General features: G+C 39.9%; 1 protein-coding gene across 2 annotated transcripts in view; it reads right to left on the bottom strand.

The window, feature by feature from the left end:
* Positions 1-449: 449 nt before the first annotated feature.
* TMEM38B (transmembrane protein 38B) overlaps positions 450-20,002 on the bottom strand; it is a 42,628-nt gene continuing 23,075 nt past the window's right edge. For both annotated transcript variants that reach the window (XM_032213123.1, XM_032213124.1), the window contains exons 4-6: positions 18,962-19,049; positions 4,004-4,121; positions 450-2,550 (exon numbers count right to left, since the gene is read on the bottom strand). In XM_032213123.1, coding sequence (XP_032069014.1) covers positions 2,338-2,550; positions 4,004-4,121; positions 18,962-19,049 — 419 coding nt within the window. In that variant the 3' untranslated portion in view covers positions 450-2,337. The remainder of the gene's footprint in view (positions 2,551-4,003; positions 4,122-18,961; positions 19,050-20,002) is intronic.

The raw sequence follows: 20,002 nt of genomic DNA, 5'->3' as shown, positions 1-20,002 counted from the left end.
TAAAGTCTTCAGCTCCTGGTGATTTCAGGGAAATATCCATGTAGCAATGTTTTTTTTTCCTGGCAGCAAGACAGAATGACTTACCAAAGCTTAGCCTGATCAATGGCCCTTCAAACTAGGCCAGGCTAGGAAACCAAAAACAAGCATATTAAAGTACTGTTTTCCAAATTGTAGCTCTTCCTGTCTCTCAAGATTATTCTCACAGCCTATTATACTGTAAGCCCTGGTAGTCTCTCATCCATGTATAAAACAGATCCAAATTTGATTAGCTTTTTCAAGGTTTAATTGCCATTTCAATTCAAACTAAGCAAATGCAAATATTTCAAATGGGACGAAATGTGCTTCAGGTCCTGTAGAGAAAGAACATAGGGCTTTTCTGGGTGAAGCAGAATGCGTTAGGCACTAAACTTTTCATATCCATGTATTTGCTGATCATATTATTAGCACACTTGAGAGCCAAACTATTTCCATTGTTTAATAGCAGGTTTTTAAAATGCTGAATTCAAATGCAAGGCATACCATGTTCTAAGTATTTTACAGTAATTTTAAAATACATTTTCACATTTATGTATGCTATAAAGCCTACACTATAATTAGTGAGATTGTTGACAAAGGCATTTCACACAAAAAAATCTTGGACTAAAAAGCATCAAAACATTTGTTCAACCCAATCATACAAAAGCATCAGTGATTTTACCAGCGTGCATTAAAAAAAAACCTCTCATAAACATCTGAAGCACATGGCTGCTGGTGTCCAACTCAAATATTTTCCAAGTATGTATAGTACAAACCAAGTTCAAAATAATGCCACAAGGACATTTTAATACACTTTTTGGACATTCTTGTTCTAATCTTCTGCAATAGAGGATCTAGAATGAAAACTGCCCTAAATGATATAACAAATAGTTGTTACTCTTTTTTTAAAAAAATCCCTGTTTTCTGCTTCATTTCTGACTGGATAATTTTTTTCGTAGTTTATAAAAAACAGATTACAAATGTTAGTCTCAAAATGTTTATGAAAAATATTAACCAAAGAAATGGAGGCAGCTTGATTGAGACGAGGGTAGGCCACTGACTGTGCATTATAGGCTGTTTGGTGATTAGGGAAAAGGATATTTCCCTGCAATTCTCACCAATCTTCCGGACAGGTGAGCTGTAATCCCTGTTTTGTCTTTTTTAATCTCAGATAAAATTCCAAATAATACTCGTTTTCAAAATTATAAACAGTGGCTCAAAGTTAACAATGCATATAAATTTTGGTCTCAAAGAATTTCATTGTTCTGTAAAAAAAATCCAGCAGAGGTATGTACAAATTGTTTCATGTCCAAAAATCTTAAAATTTAGTATGAAAAATTGGTGGAAAAATATATAAATTAGCTTGTGATGCAAGCCAAGTGCGAACACTTAAGAATTTGTGCTTTCAAATTAGGTCATTAGTATATCTAAAATTAACAGGTGCCAATATCAGAAAAAGTATACATCCCACAAACCCTAAATAAAAATATTTGTAAATTGAAAGATTGAAAGAGCATATTTTTGTCAAAGAAGAAAATATCAGTTGAGTCATAAGGAAGCAATAAGAAACATAGACAAAATATACATATTGTGAAGCCTCTCCCATGCTATTTAAAAGTGCCCAACTTTGGATGAACCATACTCTAAAATCTAGTTTTTACGTATTGCCACTATGAGAAAAAAAAGAGAAAATATTTTGACAAGTTTTTATGTTAGGCATTATTTTCTTAAATTAAAAAAAAACAATAAAAATGAGTAAACTCACAGCATTTGATCACAGTATCTTTATCATTCTTTGATGTTCTGTGACGCTTTGTGTTGTTTGTATTTTAATTTTAAATGTGTTTAGCTTCCCAGTCACTATAGTGAGATGGTCGGCCATCTAAACTGTATAAATTTAATTAGAAAAAAAATTGACATGATGCATCTTATTCAATTATGAATTTTAGTTTTAAAAACATAGCCAATTTCGGAAGCTACACAGACCATAGGGCAGGATTACGTCAAGCTTTCTCTAATATGGTACCCTCAGGGCTGTGGTGGCTAGAAAGTATGGGAACTGTTATCCTAAAATGTCCACATGACAGCAGGATGGGAACTGTTTCAGTAAACAATAGGAGCAGTTCATGGGCAATATAAGAGCTTCACTGAACTGTTGTTTGCCCTGAAAACTTCTCTGAAGGACCAGTGCAGCTATCCTCTTGTCACAGAAATTACCTCATGCACAATTGTCATTTCACATCATTTGGAAAGAAAAATACTACATTTTTATGGGCACACACAAACAAGCCTTTTTGGCTGTCCTCAGCACTTTTGAGGTTATCATTGAGTTTTTTTTGCTTGTTTCTTTTCAACTGCCTCACTCTTCTCTCCCCCAAGAAGACAGTCACAGGGTGAGGAGATGCCATTTAAGGGTCCTTTGATCTCATCCGCAGCGGGTGAATCAGTTGGCTTCAGGCCAAAAAAGAGGCGAGCCAGCGGTTCCTCCAGGGAAGCAAATGGAGAAGTTGTGCATCCTGTCACCATCATGTTTATCTGCAGGAAAACACACAGCAAGTGCATCAGCTCTACAACTAAAACTGGACAAACTCAGCCTAAATAATACCTTTCTGACAACTCAATGCAAACCTTTGGGCCAATTGACGTGACCTGTGCATTTATTATAATACTTTTACCCCCCACTTTTCTTGAAATTCAACAGAGTTTGATTTTAATAAACAAGTTGGGGAAAGCACAGAGAGCACAGTTCTGGAATTCTTTCCCATCTTTTTAGCAGCACTAACCATAGAGAGGAGACTATATTTTCTCGTGTGTTAACAAAGTAATCTGTGCAGTTGTGTGTCTTTGCTCTCCCCTTGCATTGCACTTGTATTGGGTGGACACTGGAAAGCACATTGAATAAATTCCATTCTGTATCACTTGATTAGGAAACAACAAAATAAAGGTTTAGATTAAAGTAGTCAGCAACATTTTGAGCCACTGCCCGTTTGCCTCTCCCATAATGATTCACTGGGCAAATTAATTCTGAAATAATTTTCCTTGAATTCTCAAGTCATCTTTCCAAAAAGATATTTCTTTTGCCAGTTTCTTCCTCCGTATTAAAATGGGAGTCATTCTATTTAATTTTCCAAAATGTATGCTGTTGATAGAGTTCTGAATCCCTTGATATAATTTCTTTTCAACGTTCTGTTGAGCTGGTGGAATGAATGAAGAGGCAGACATGCTAATGATACATTCTGGTCTTGAAGGTTTTTCTTCCCAGGGAGGAATTTTAAATATTTCCCTATTAGTTCTGCCTTTCCAAGAAAAAGAAGATAAATAACTATAGGGGGTGGAGGTGGGGGCGACTGATTCTGGCAAAAGGAAATATAGGTTAAATGGGTTCTGTCCAAGCTTGGCTTGTGGTCAAGTGGTCAATCGTTATAGTATGGTCCAATACAAAAGTAAAGTATATTTACAGATAGGCACTGTTCGTACATACTGAAAAGTTAGCCAATTCTGTAGCAGATATTGTCACTGGGATCCCAGTTGTGCTCATAAATACTAAGCCAAGATATGAGCCATCACATGAATTGTCATTAGGAGAAAATATAGTTGGTTTGGCAGTGAAGAGAAATACCATGCAATAATAATACATCTGTGAACTACTCCTTAGAATGCCAAATTGTCTCAAATTAAAGTTATGGAAGTGATGATTTTCTCACACGTTCCTGACTGGTTTCCCTTTTATTCTTTAAATCCTGATAGAAGACAGATGTGGAAAATATATGTGAATCAGAATGATGACAGCTATAGTTCAATGCATCTGAAGGGTACCGGACTGAAAAAGGCCGGCATATATAATTAAATCTGGAAAGGATAGTATTAGTATTATTATTTAATATTCAAACTATTATATCTGCCATATGAATGTGCCCAATAGATGTTATTATTGTTACATGATAAAAACATGTTGAACACACATCCATAGAAACCATAAACAGCTTACCTTTGTGGCTACCAAAAACATGGTGTAGAGTAACATGAGATTGTGCTTGGTTATTGGAAGATAAAAGTTGCACTGCATTGTGAAGAGCACTGCTCCTATCAAACTTACTTTCACGGGACTGGGGGGGAAAAGGAACATACAAAAGGCAGGGTATATTTTTCAATTCTCTATTCTCAAAATACATATTCAGTCATCATTGCTGTTAACACCAAGGCTCATTAACAGGGCTTCCTTCAGACATTTAATTGGTTAACTTGTTTATAGGGACCAATGCTCATTAGCTGGCTGGCAATTCAAAATATGTTTGTTGAATTTTTAATGCAGCAAGGAGTTAAGCCCAACTGATCTCAATAACACTTAATGCCCAAGCAGATAGTTATTACCATCTAAGACTCTTGGTTTTCTTATGCTATACTATTAAGAAATAAAAGAAGAAAGGAAATTCAGCATGGACCTCTCTTCTAATAATACACTAGAGTTGCTTTAATTTCTCTTCAGGTTTTTTTAAACCTTCTATTAAAATGTAGAATATTAGATAATATGCATACTACTTCTGAAACTTCTATACTACACCAGGCAATAGAACATGCTTAAAGTGACACATCAATTGGATATAATTAAATTTATAATTAAAAACATAAATTAAAAATAGAAACAGTAAAAAAAAATCCTAAAGGAATGATAAAACAACTTATTTATGGGATCTTCTCTTGCAGATTAAGATAAGGAAGTAAACGAATCACTTGGAAGCAGATGTGCTAAAAGTCCTGCTTCTTGTACTTATCAGGTTTTCCAGATATGTAAGAACTAGAAAAAGATATCTTAAAACAACTCCCAGTTCATGGATTGGCACAGGTCCGCGGCATGTCAGCAACTAAGCCGCACAAAAAAGCGAAGCCCCATCCACAGGATACAGGCAGTACACAAAACCAAACACCCCTCTGCTCCACGGAAAAACCTTTTTCCACGGAACCAGTTCTTGGTGCCCAAAAGATTGGAGGCCACTGTCTTAAAACATACAAGAGGGCTCACTTGCTGGGATATCCTAGACATTTTTTTTCCTTCAATGTCTCAATGATTGTATATGGTGTTGTGTTTGGTTTCTATTTACTGTACTTCATCATGCCATGCTTTGGAGTAGGAATAGGGAATTAACATCCAACAGCCCCAACCTATGTTGTACCATGCTAAGTTCTGTGGCTCTGCCACATCTTAAACAACAAGGCTCACATCCATGGTTTAGAATTACATTTAAATCAGCACCAAACTGCTGTGTTCCGTATCTGCATAAGGTAAAATTCTTTTTAAAACCCTATTAAAATTGTTGTGTTTATTAGAATTATAGTATATAGCTGCCCAACTCCTATAACTGCAACTCTAAACCATCTACATCAAATAGCACATACACACATACCAACAATATTGCAAGTAAAAAAAACCATAGGAACAAAAAAGAAAATCCATAAAACAATGTCTTGATTCCATAACACTGCAACAAAATGAGCTCTTTATAAATATTTCTTTTTTCATCAGCTTTACATTGCTGCTTGTAAATATTTAAAGCTGTTTTTTCTTGGCCAGCATATATTTTTAAAACAGAAAAAAACCCCACACATCTGTGGTGAATTAAACTGACAAAAATTATAATTTTCATCATAGCTGAAGGATTTAGCTCCTACGTCCAAGCATACTGTCTTCTTTTCTTCCTCTACCTGAGCAAAGCTTATTTCTGGCAACAAATCTGCTTGAATTTCTCGGTTTCTCTCTTGTCATTCTTTATTACCAAGGATAGTGCCATGGAAGCAGGGTGCCTAAGAGCTTCAATGCCCCTGCTGCTTTTATCACACTGGAAGTCACAGCCCTGTTTTCAAAATAATCATTTCCACAAAAAAGCTTGTCAGGAAGTCAGACAGGCAGGGCAAGGGGACCTTAAAATGCCCACCGTGAGTTCATTTACCTCTTCCTGCAGCAGGCCATGGCCGGCCAGCCCGTTACAGCTCTGACTTCCTGTGGCAGAAATAAAAGTGGAAGCAATTTAACGTTGTCAATTTAGCTTCTGTGAGGCCAAGCTGGATGCTGCAACTCAAAGCAGTATGCCCTGTGTGCTAGGAATGGGTTTCTCACAGCACATTAATATCACTCCTGTAAAAGTTAGAAGGAGCCATTTAGACACTGAATCCAACTCCCAGCTCTGAACAAGAATTGAAAATCAAGTATCTGTGACCACTGGCTCTCCCGCCTCTCATCCAAAGAGATAGAATCCACCATTTCTCTGGGTAAAAGCTTCTACTGTTAAATTGTTCTTACTATTAACCTTCTGTTAGAATATGCCTTCCTGTGACTTAAATTCATTATAAAGTTGGTCTTTCAGTCAGCAGCAGTTCCTTTTTCCTTTATTTTTTTCTTTTAATTGTAAGCTACTCAGAATCATTGGGATTTGAAATTCAATAGAATGAAGTAAAATAAATAAGATTACAGTATAGTATTTTCCCCTCAGTCTTCTCAAGGCTGTACATTCAATCCAGATCCTTCAATCCTTCTTCACTGAACCTAAGTTTCAGATAAGGTTCTTGGATCGCCACTTCCTAGACCCTGTTCCAGTCCAATACCCTGTCCAAGAAGTCCTTAACATCATCCTGGACAAATGATTGTCTAATCTTTTCTTGAAAACCTTCAATGATGGAAAACCCACAGCTCTAGGAAGCAAGCTATCCCATCCATTAATCGTTCTCACTGTCAGGAAATTCCTCCTTATTTCCAAGTTGAATCTACCTCTGATTTGCTTCTTGTCCTGCCCTCAGGTGCTATGGAGAATCACTAGATCAGCTAGTTGGCAGATTAACAATCTGTTCTGGAAAAATGAAATATGCCCAATATCTCTCATGAATATCAGAATCCCTTTTTTGAATTCAAGAGTCTTTAAAAAAAAACATACGAGCTTCTGGACTGCACAAATCCAAGCAACTATTATCTTGCAATTAAGAGAATAGTTGTTAGGATGATGGATCATTAGTCCTTTGGGGAGAGAGAAATAACTTGATTGGATAGAGTATTCAGACCTTGCCTTGCCACTCTGATTCACATTCTGAATGGCAACTGGTAGTGGGTTTTCCCAATATTAGTAATTTTAAAATTTTTAGTCAGGGGAAACTATGAATCAATGCTCTTGCAGCATCTTACATATTATCAGGCCACAAACCAAGAATGATATGTGGCGGTTCTTCCAAGTTGAGTTATTGTTTCACACGTATAGACAAAAGACCTTGCCAGAGTGAGGACTCTACTATCTCTGCATACACAGTACACTCTGAGAACTATTAGGGAAGGGCTGTCTTCACCCTCTCCCCCATATAGGATATCTGAGTTGCCTGTTACTACCCTGGACTACACCTTCCTTCCTGTGGATCCACTTCCTCACTACATGCCATCTCACAGTGTACAAACTCTGCAGACAGCAGCACAGCATGCCCCATCCCAAATGCCAGGGAAGGACATCCACTGAGTGAAGTGTAGTTTACGTCAACATCAATCTGGAGGAAAGCACAGCAAAGCAGCTGTGAATGCACTTCTTAAATTTCATGTTCTTGTTTTCTTCCCATTTCTCTAACTCAGCTCATTATTAATTTTATTTCGGAAGCATGAATCATCCTATCCAATTTTATATCACCTCCAGAACTTGTTAGCTTTCCTTCCACCACTTTAGCTAATAGTAACATTAATAGTTCATTCATTAATAGTAACAAGGAATATAAAACCCAATGGTGAACCTTGTGGCCTCCCACTTAATATTGTAGTTTGATGAGGAAACATTGCTAAGGCTTCAAGTACAATTCCTAAGCCAGCTGTGGTGATCTGGTTAATGGTCATGGCAAATGTCTACGGCATTCTCTCATTTAAAATGGTTACTCTATATAAAAATAAAATATGGTGAGTCTGGCCAAGTAGTGTGAAGATCACTGGATGTGTTTTCTTCTTTTGAAGATATTAACAAAAAATATTTCCTCTTCTCTTATCAGCTGGCATTTCACCCATTCTCCAGTTTCTTATAATGCATCAAGGGATTTGCCAGTAGCAAGTTTCTTTAGTACTTCAGGTTGCAATTTATCTGGCCCTGAATATTTATACTGATTCAAAGTAAATTCACAGAGTACAGAATGACAAGAGTTGGAAGGGACCTTGGAGGTTTTCAAGTCCACCCCCCCTGCTTAGGCAGGAAGCCCTATACCATTTCAGGTTGTCCAATGACTTCTTTAAAAGATCCAGTGTTGGAGCATTCACAACTTCTCGAGGCAAGTTGTTCCACTGATTAATTGTTCTAACAGTCAGGAAATTTCTTAGTTCTAGTTTGCTTCTCTCCTTGATTAGTTGCCATCCATTGCTTCTTATCCTGCCTTCAGGTGCTTTGGAGAATAGGTTGACTCCAGTGGGGAAATTCAATTTTTTTTTCTACCGCTTCTGTGGGCGTAGCTTGGAGGGCGTGGCAGGGGAAGGATACTGCAAAATCTCAATTCTTACCCCACTCCAGGGGAAGGATATTGCAAAATCCCCTTTCCCTCCCCACTCCTGGGGGAAGGATATTTCAAAATCTCCATTCCCACCCCACTCTGTGGCAAGCCAGAGGTGGTATTTGCCGGTTCTCTGAGCTACTCAAAATTTCCGCTACCAGTTCTCCAGAAACCTGTCAGAACCTGCTGAATTTCACCCCTGGTTGATTCCCTCTTCTTTATGCAACCCCTTAGATATTGGAACACTACTATCATGTCACCTCTAGTCCTTTTCATTAAATTAGACGTACCCAATTCCAGCAATCATTCTTTTTTAGCCTCCAGTCTCCTAAATTGTTGCTCTTCTCTGCACTCTTTCTAGAGTCTCAACATTCCTTTTATATTGTGGCGATCAAAACTGGATGCAGTATGCCAAGTGTGGTTAAACCAAAGATTATGAAGTGGTATTAACACTTCACATGATCTTTATGTATTCCCTTTGTTAATGCAGCTTAGGATTGTGTTGGCTTTTTTGGCAGCTGCACCACACTGCTGGCTCATATTTAAGTGATTGTCCCCTAGGATTCCAAGATCCCAATAAATATTTCCTCACCAGTATTCTGTCAATCTTCTTCTCCAACTCTTCACAATTGTCTAGTGACACCAGAACATGAGTCAAACAAGGAATCGTTCAGACTTTTCTTAATTATTTATTTATTAGCCACCTGGGTGACTCGGCCAGTCTCTCTTAATCCTCAACATAGAACCATTTGTTTAACAACCTTTGGAAGTTACAACAGCACTGAAAAAAACAAACTTACAACCGATCCTCATACTTACAACCATTGCAGCATTCCCTGCGGACACATGATCAAAATTTGGGCACTTGGCAACTGGCATATATTTACTAGTTGCAGTGTCCCAGGATCATGTGGTCACCATTTGCAATCTTCCCAATCAGTTTCTGACAAGCAAAGTCAATGGGGAAAGCTGAATTTGCTTAATGACTGCATGATTCACTTAACAACCATAGCAAAAAAAATCATAAAATTGGGTGAGACTCAATTAACAGCCACTTTTCTTAGCGACATAAATTCAGGTCCCAGCTGTGGTCATAATTCGAGACTATCTCAAGTTTTTTTTAAAAAAATCTGAGCAGGAATAGATACTTTTAACTCCTCCTCCTTCCTTTCTTTCTATAGCTTCTGTTCCTTTGATTGTGTCCTTCAACTGCAATCCTGGTACTCATCCCACCAGGACTCTTTTACCTATGGAATCACATTTCCTATAGTAAGAATTATGTTCATCTTGTGTATCTTCCACACTTTGAGCATTAATGTACAAAGAACATTAACTTTTATGTTCTGAATTATATTTCACTGAGTGGTTTAATAGGTCCCATCATAGTAGCATTCCCATTTCCTTCAAATCTTTATTGGAGGTCTATAGTAAAGGGTTTTGGTGAGATGCAATCCATTTTGTGCCAGCAATCCATCATCCAGATAATTCAGACCATGGTACCAGTAACCAGATGGCTCCCATCTGCATAATTTCCAAAGCTAGTCATACTCCGGCAGTATTCTTTTTTCCCCCTTTCTAGCTTTTTTCATAGATTGAAAGTATGAAAACATCTCTGGGGTGCCCAGTTTTTGAATCAGCTTCAAAGTCATGCTTATACAGTTGTAGCTGCTCTTGACAGTGCAATTTATTCTTCAAATGGATTAGCAGGGAGGAATAATTGATAAGTTATAAGCTAAAATATGGCAATTCATTTATCGAATCTTCATATATTTTCCTCAAACAAAATTATGCTCTTGTGCTTGTTGCAAATATATGGAGTGGTGTGATGGCCCAGAGGTGGAGCTCTTGCCTCACAATCAGGAGGCTGTGAGTTCGATCCTAGGTAGAGGCAGATATTTCTCTCTCTGAGCACAATGAGACTATATCTGCTGAATAAAACTCCACATTGGCGACAGGAAGGGCATCCGGCCAGTAAAACAATTTGTTAGCTCCATTCAGTTGCCCAGACTCCACCCCGCAAGGGATTATGGGTTGTTAAATAAAGATGACTTGTTGCAAATATATGCCAATTTTTATTTCAAGGCAATACACTAACATGACACAAGCATTCTAGGTCATGCCTGTAAACCATGGGCATTCATTTTCATTTGTTTATTAAGGCACCAGCAAATAGGATAGTTTTTTCCCCTTGCTCTCTTCTGAAGTTAGCTAAGCATCAGCCGTCAACTTAGAAGGAAAAGAGATTTGAGATTAAAGATTCCCCTTCTTAAATTTCCCTGCTGAACTCTGCTGCCAAATTCATCTTAGCTTATTCGGTAAAGTCTTATTCTCAATTGTTCTTAATATTTTTTTGAAGTTGGACCTTCTCCATCTCCATCACTACAAAGTAAGATGCTGGTGGATGGTAAAGATAAAGCCAGACTACTAAAAAGCATGGGCCTTGACAGATGTTCAGAATTGAAGGACAGATCATCTTCACCAACCATTGCAATTCTTACCTCAATGTGAAATTTACAGTACATACATATTTCACCAATATGATGGATTAAAAGTTGTTATTCCTTATGCAAAAATGATCTCCATGGTGTCCATCAATAAAGTGGGTCCAAAGGAAGACTGTATTGTTCCAATAATCTTTTCCTTGCAGACTCCCCGCCAACACCCCCTTGAAACAAAATCACTGACATATAGGAGCAGCTTAACACTAAACTCCAAAAGCAATCCGCAGAAAAGACTTGTTCAAAGGTAATGATCTGATTTCATAAGCCTTAAGACTAGGCTTATGGTCTTGCTTCCACCTTGCACTCAGATGATAGCTTTGATGCTTCTACCAGGGATTAAAGGGGGGAAATGTGGGGGGGGGGGGATGGGACACTTAATGTCTATACTGAAAGATCTGGATTTTTCACATTTGTTTACCAAGCACAATTTAAGAAGTTGCTACAGTATTAACCTTCCAAGTGGTAAATAGCTCAAGGCCAATCTCTCCCACTGTGAACTTAGTCAGACGCTTAGCTCTTCAAGGGAGGCTTTTCTGAAGATGCACCTCTTCTGAGAGACCTGGTACACAGCAGAGGCTGTGTAGTACTTCTCTTGTAGAGCTTTTGTGGGAATTGTGTTTGGCCCTCACTCTTTTGGTGTTCAAAACAAAATGTTTCTCAAGATACATATCTTTCTCCATATTAAAACATTAAATTGATACTAATGCAATATAAAGTGAATTATATTAATATTTTAAGCTTTTAACATTTTATATTTTAATTTTCTTAGCCACTTTTGAGAATTCACTAGAATGGACAAGAAATAAAAGGAACACATCATCAATTATAACTGAATTAGTAACTGTGGTTTGATCCAATTTCCTAATCAGGATCTGATACTAATCGCTTATGATCCATCAAGTCAACTCTGATTCCTGATGACAAGCCGCTGCACTTTTCCTGACAGCATTTTCAAAAGTGACTTGCTAGTACTTTATTCCAGGACTGAGAGTCACCAGGCTGTGCCTAAGGCAGAATTAGAACTCACAGTCTCACTAATCCAGCACTTTATCTCCCGGATAAAATTGGCTCTGTATCAATATATAACCAAAAATGAAAGGCACTTGTCACTGGTTCTGCAAATTGAGAAAGAACAGCAACTGTTGCTAAAAGAAACACTGCCCCTCCAGCAGAAAAAGAACTGCAAATTCCATCCCCTTAGGATGACTAGAACTTGGTTAAAAAGCTAACCATCTATTCCTAGGTTAGTTACTACTGAAATCCCTAAACCATCTTGTATGAATCAAGACTACATCCAGCCTATGACTTCTTCCCTGGTATTTCCTGAGAATTATCAGTGTACTTAATAGCACTGCATTCCAGAACCCAGGCTTTGGGGAAAATAGAATTGAATAGAAAATAGCATTGAACAGAAGACATGTCTCTCTAAGTGGGGAAGCATCTCAAGTTTTAATCCTAAATAGCTGCAATATATAATTGTTGCACAAATAACCGTAATGCTACTGTATATTTAGCAAATGGGAAACTGCCAGCAGCCTCAAACCTTTGACTACAAAAGGGGGGAAACCTCTCAAAAATGAAACCAAAAGAAAAAGTTAAGAAAGCCAAATTTCTAGTAAAAATCCTAGAATTTGGCTGGATTTGACTGACATATTCTGCAGAAAACCAGAAATCTAGTAAGTTTCTAACACGAAACTATGAAAATTTAGAAAAGGAAAAGAAACAAAGGAGAAATTGATAGGCAACACATGCAAGGATTGGCTTCTGGTTTTTTTCCCCCTCATTTCTTCACCAGCAGTGGCCATAGTTAGTATCTATAATTTATTCCATGTTACAAGATGTCGTGTGTGTCTGTGTGTGTTTGTTTCTGCTGTCTCTTGGACTAAAACATTGCATATTTCTATATATGTTTGCTTTGGGAGGGACTGTAGAATTTCAGATCTGGGTTACATAACCAGGAGGAAGCAGCTACCCAACTCCCAAGTAGGAATTGTGGGGGGCGGGAATGTATTTCTCCACATCTGCAGCTGGATCCAGCTCATTTTCAAGTGAATCTTTTTTCTTCTAATATTTTTTTTTCACCATAGCATATTTTAACCCATTCTGTTCATCTTCTGGAAAATTATGCTGTGGACTGGCAGTTGGACAGACAAGTTCAAACCTTTACATAACTTCATCTACCATTCCATTGTCTTGGAGCAGATATTCTGGCAGAAAATGTGCAATGCGATAAGGAGAAAGAAGAGGAAGCATTTTAAAGATATATAACAAAAAAAGGGAAGGGGGAATAAGATCATCTTTAGAAATATTTGAAGCAAAACAAACAAACAAACTAGGAAGGCAGTCAGACATTAAATGATAAAGGAAGGAAATGTATCCTCAGAGAAGACATGGTAATTACCAAGAAGCTGAATTCTTTGTCTCTGTATTTATGGATGCATGTACAGAAGTGGCTAAATCTTAACTTTTAAAAAAGCATGGCAGAAACTAGCAAATTCAATGACCTGCATATTCTAAAAGAAATGAGTATGCCATCCACGTGGACAAATGTAATAAAAAATAAGCAAGCTCAGAGGGCAGATAGATACCTGAGTCTGGACTGACTTTTTTCAAGGAGAAAACAACCAAATAATCTGAACTGCAGTAACAGGAGAAAATATTATAGGACAATTTGAGAGACTACACTGCATAATGATGAGAGATAGTTAAAAACTCAAACATAAAATTTGAGCAATTATATGTAAAGTAACAGGTTAAAGGGCATCCTGCAGATTATAGGTCAATTAGTTTAACATCTATTTTCTGCAAATGGGTACAATTTTTTTTTTTTTTTTACAAAATGAACCACCTATGCATATGGAGGAATAAGCCTTGTTAAAGAATTGGCAAGGATAAATCCTACTTCATCAACCTATGAAGAGTTTTCAACAGGATGGACGGTATAGTGTACCTGGATTTTCAAAAGGCTTTTCACAAAATTCCTTGTCAACAGTTCCTGCCTTTTTAAAAAAACTGACTTTAGAAGAGCAAAGACTACAATAAAATGGACACATTTCTAAATGGAGGATAATGTCTCAAAAGATTTGCGTTTTTAACTCATTCATAACAGTTTTTGATTTAGGGTGAACTATTTAAATTTGTGGATGATACTAAACCATTCAGAGTTGTAAAAAGCAAGAGTATCTGTAAAAAAGAGTTCCAGAAGGGTTTCATTAAACTGGGGAAATGGTTAGCTAAATGGCAAATGCACTTTAATTTACATAATCATAAAATGAAGCTAACTAAGGGGTGCGGGTCGGGAGTGCTGGGAAGGGCTGGGATTCTGGGGGAGACATTAAGCCATTCCATTGGGGGGTCCACCATCTCTACTGTTTGTGGGAGAGGCAGATATGGTGAGGGCTGAGGGCCAAATTATGTTCGGGGGATGCGGGTCCGCTGTTTAAGAGCGATCGCGCGTTCCGACCCTCATCATCCTTCTCACACCCCTGGGTGCTCGGGATTACAGGACCCTGGTCTCCGGCTGGTGTTGCTTAACGCCGGGTCCATGGTACATAAGGCTCCCCTCATTTATGACCTCATACAAGAGAGTGGAGCGAACCTGGCGTGCATTACGGAGACCTGGTTGGGCCATGAGGGGTTGTGTTCCCCTTAGTGAATTATGCCCACCAGGCTTCCGGGCATTTCACCAGCCAAGAGCCCAGGGCAGGGGTGGGGTGATGGTGGTGGTTATTAGGGAGAGTCTCAGACCTCAGGAGGTCACTGTGCCTCAGATAGGCGGGTGTGAGTCCCTTTTTGTGAAATGGGGCCTTGGAGGTCAGGTGGGCCTTTTTGTTACGTACCTGTCTCCCTGCTACGTTTCATCGGCCCTGCCAGAGCTGCTGGATGTGTTAGCTGGATTGGCGGTTGATTTCCCCAGGTTTATGATCCTGGGGGATTTCAATCTGCCTTCCATTGGTGAGACATCTGAGTCAGCTCGGGAGTTCATGGCTTCCATGATGGCTATGGACCTAACTCAGTTAATTCAAGACCCATAATGGGGGACGCACGCTCGACCTGATTTTTGTCTCTGGGCAGTGGATGAATGATCTAGATTTAGGGGATATTTCTATCCAATCCTTGTCATGGTCGGATCATTTCCTCATCAGGCTTGACTTCCATACTGCTACCCCTCACTGCAGGGAGGCGGAACCGACTAGATGGTTCCACCCCAGGCGCCTGATGGACCCTGAAAGGTTCCTGATGGAGCTTGGGACTTTTCCTGAATACCTTGCTCACAACTCGACCGAAGCCCTAGTGGAAGCCTGGGATAGGGCGACCACTGGGGCTTTGGATCGTGTTGTGCCTTTGCGGCCTCTGACCCGGTGTCGATCCCGGGTAGCTCCCTGGTTTACCGAGGAGCTCCGGGAGATGAAACGCTGGAAAAGACGCCTAGAGAGTGGTTGGAGGGCCAGCCAGTCCGAATCTGATCGAACACTAGTAAGGATTCATATTAAATCCTACTTAGTGGCGATAGAAGCGGCAAAACGGCAACATTTTTCCGCTCTTATTGCATCCGCAGATAACTGTCCAGCCGCCCTCTTTAGGGTGACCTGCTCCTTACTTAACCAAGGAGCTGGGAAAGACCCCTTGCAGGGTAGGGCTGAAGAATTTGTTCAGTATCTGCAGGATAAAATCGCTCAGATCCGGACGGGCCTGGACTCTGACTGGGTAGATTCGGGCGAGTTGACGGGGATGAATCTTGTGGAGACCATCTGAGATGAGTTTGATTCTGTGACCCCCAAGGGCATGGACAGGATTATGGGGAGACTCAGTGCTGCCACTTGTGTGCTGGACCCGTGTCCCTCTTGGTTAGTCTCGGCTTCCCGGGAGGTGACTCGAGGCTGGCTCCAGGCGATTACCAACGCTTCTTTGAGAGAGGGGTTCTTTCCCACCGCCTTGAAGGAGGCAGTGGTGAGGCCCCTCCTTAAAAAGCCTTCCCTGGACCCAGCTTCTTTAGCCAACTATCATCCGGTCTCCAACCTTCGCTTTGTAGCGAAGGTTGTTGAGAATGCGGTAGCACGTCAGCTTCCCCAGTCCCTGGATGAAGCTGTCTACCTGGATCCGTTTCAGTCGGGTTTCAGGCCAGGATACAGCACGGAGACGGCATTGGTTGTGTTGATCGATGATCTCTGGTGGGCCCGGGATAGGGGCTGTTCCTCTGTCCTGGTCCTATTAGACCTCTCAGTGGCTTTCGATACCATCGACCATGGTATCCTACTGCGACGACTCGAGGGGTTGGGAGCAGGGGGCACCGTTTTAACGTGGTTCTCCTCCTACCTGTCAGATCGGTCGCAGTTTGTGTTCACTGGAGGGCAGGGATCAACCCCGAGGCGCGTCACTTGTGGGGTGCCCCAGGGGTTGGTTCTCTCACCCCTCCTGTTCAACATATATATGAAACCACTGGGTGAGATCATCTGTGGTTTTGGGGTACGGTATCATCAATATGCTGATGATACCCAACTTTTCATCTTTACCCCAAACCACCCAAACGATGCCTTCGACGTGATGTCCCGATGCCTGGAGGCTGTGCGGATCTGGATGGGGGGGAACAGGCTCAAGCTAAATCCCTCCAAGACGGAATGGCTGTGGTTTCCGTCATCCCGATTTGTGCATCTTGTTCCATCTTTGATGATAGGGGGATAAATTTTAGCCCCCTTAGAGAGGGCCTGCAATCTGGGCCTCCTCCTGGATACGCGGCTTAGTTTAGAAGAACACCTGACGGCCGTGACCAGGGGAGCTTTTTACCAGGTTCGCCTGGTATGTCAGTTGCGCCCCTTTCTGGATCGGGATGCTCTGTGCACAGTCACCCATGTCCTCGTCCTTTCTCGCCTGGACTACTGTAAAGCTCTCTATATGGGGCTGCCCTTGAAGAGCACCTGGAAGCTTCAACTGGTCCACAATGCGGCTGCGTGAGTTGTCATGGGGGCACCCAGGTACTCCCATGTTACACCCCTTTTAGGCGGTCTGCACTGGTTGCCGGTTGTCTTCCGGGTGCGATTCAAGGTACTAATTATGCCTTTAAAGCACTCCATGGCTTAGGCCCAGGGTATCTGCGAGACCACCTACTGCCACTGGTAGCCTCCCATCGTCCAGTACGATCCCACAGAATTGGTCTCCTCAGGGTGCCGTCGGCCAGACAGTGTCGACTGGTGACCCCCAGGGGGAGAGCCTTCTCTGTGGGAGCGCCTTCCCTCTGGAATGAGCTGCCCCCGGAGCTTCATATAATCCCCGACCTCCGGTCCTTCCGACGCGCCCTAAAAAGTTGGCTTTTCCAGCAAGCCAGCCTGGCCTGAACAAAACAAATCAAAGTATTGATTATTGTTAATTTTAATTTTAATTATTTAAAAAAAATGTGTCATTGTTAATTTTAATTGGGTTTGGGGATATCCTATTTCATTTCTTTTTAACTTTTGTAGTATGTGTTTCTTTCAATGTTGTACGCCACCCTGAGTCCTTGGGAGAAGGGCGGCACATAAATCGAATAAACCTCAAACCTCAACCTCACATGGATGGAGTCAAAACTTTCTACATTTCTACACTAGAAAAAAACATCTACAGCATAACCTGCATGTCTGGGTACAGTTCTATCACCACAATAAAAAACTGATATAACAAAGCTGGAAAAGATGAAAAGGAATTGTATCAAAAATGATTAGGGGAATCATAACACTTCTCTTCAATAAAAGGGTAGAATGTTTGTTAGTTTTCAATTTAGAAAAAGTTGACCAATGAGGGATGTATTTGAGGTTTACAGTCATGCAGTATGGGAAAAATGGAGAGGGAGAAATTATTTTCCTCTCTTAAAAACATCAGTTCTGGGACCCAAAAAGTTAATTGGAAGATTTAAAACAGAGGAATAGAGACACTTTACACACCACATAATTAATTCTGGGAAGTACATGTCCACAAGATGTGGAAAGAACCATTAATTTGGATCACTTTTTAAAAGGAGATAAAGCGGGAGTGTCCAACCTTGACAACTTTAAAACTTGTGGACTTCAACTCCCAGAATTTCCCAGCCAAGGTTTGATACTCCTGGGGTAGAAGTCCTTCAGGGGCTGATGGTCTTGAAGACTCCATGTTGCCTCCACAGGAGGAACAGCATGCTTCCAGATTGCAAAGGAACAAGGATGGGAGAGGGATATATTTCTGGCTTCTTTCAGAGGGATCTGGTTGGCAGGATGAGAACCAAAAGGGTGAGCTAAAATTATCTTAGCCCGATCTCAGCTGTTACAGCTATTCTTCTGTTGTTCTATTCTAGGGAAAAAGTGTTTGCCAGCACTAACGTTCTCCACAAGATACAAGCTAAAGAATGCATTATAAGACATCCACTTAATGCTGGTCCAAAGTATTTGGCTATCATTATTATTCATCTGTTTGAGGAGCAGTACAAAGGTTTTGGGGATAATTATTTGAGGGTGTCAAATTTGCCCATTTTCAAGTAAATGCCAAATTCTGCTAGGTTTCCAGTTGCAGTTTGTTTATATGACAGCAAGATTTCAATTTAGTAAATAAACAAAGGATCACATTTCTATAGTCATGTTATAATGATAACCTCATTGTCACTAAATGAATTTATAGAATTCAATTATCCACACTCCAAATCCCTCCCTGTTGATGTCCCTGAGATTCCTGGAGTTATCTGGCCCCACCACGACTCAATTTTTGCAAAATTATAAGGACATCACAGTGTTCTGCAATATGCCAAATTTCAGTGTCACGTGCTTAAAAGATTTTTCAGATACCAAATTAGTGTGGAGAAATATCCTCTCTAAGGGGGAAAAAATAGAAATAAATCATTTTCTAGTATTGCTTAAAGTTACATTACTGAAGAGCTACTTATACAGATCTTCCAATGGGGAAAAAATGTTCCCAGAACTGCCCCCATTGTTATGTGCTTTTCACTGACTTACTATGACATCTTCAGCAGTTCATTAGTTTCAGGCTTCCATATACCTCTCACCAACTGTTCAAAGTTGGATATTAGACCGCCACCAGCTCCTGTAATTCAATACAAATTATTACATGCTTAAATTGGTTCAAAAGATCTTAGTCACTCAATCCCACTTCTAGTTAGGACAACTGCAAATCCATCACATTACTGTCAGAGGCACAAGATAGGGCCCTTTAAGTTATAGGAAGAAATGAAATGACATATTTTACAGTTATTGAAATTGGATCCTCAAATTGAGACTCTTTAGAAAGTATCCTATTTTGAGATGGAAAAGTTTAATCTTTGTTAGAAAAAAAAAACTGGAAGCAGCAGCTTCACTCTGAAGTCTAGAATCTGTAATGGCCCTATAGGGTAAGAAATGAGCAAGCTTTAAAAGAAGACAGAACTATATCTTACATGGTGCAAATAAGGAGAACTAATTGCTTATAACATGAGACCAATGTGCACAAATTAGGAATTTGAAAGGAAGCTGCAGGAGGACTGAACTTTTCTCAAACCTGTTATAATCCAATAGGCAAGGCAGGTCAACAGGCTATTTTATGTCATGGAGCCCATTCCAATGGATACCATCATGAACACTTTCTTTTCCAGCTTTCATTTTCAATGGGGAAAAAAGTGACTTCACAGTATAAAAACAATCCATCCAGCCCAATTTTGCACCAATGAAGTATAAAATCCTCCCTGTGATAGCTTATCAAATGCAGCTACCAGGCTGGCCTGTATCCTAATGCTACATGTCCCCACTTGGTTAGACAATAATGAGTAGAAATTGCTTCGGACAGGAAGCTTTAGCAGATACGGTATTTGGAGAGCTTTCCTCAGTTCCTCTCAGTATGTCAGAAATGGCTAGATATAAAATGAAGAACTTTGAATCTAGTGTGCCCAAATTGTGTAAAAAAATTGTTTTTGGAAACATGGTTGTATATCTGACATCAGAGGCCATAAAAACATACATACATACATACATACACACACACACACACACACACACACACACACA

This window comes from Thamnophis elegans, chromosome 3 (genome assembly GCF_009769535.1).
Source record: "Thamnophis elegans isolate rThaEle1 chromosome 3, rThaEle1.pri, whole genome shotgun sequence".
Lineage (NCBI taxonomy): Eukaryota > Metazoa > Chordata > Lepidosauria > Squamata > Colubridae > Thamnophis > Thamnophis elegans.
Note: the sequence above shows the minus strand (reverse complement) of the source record. Positions and strands in the feature narration are given on the sequence as shown.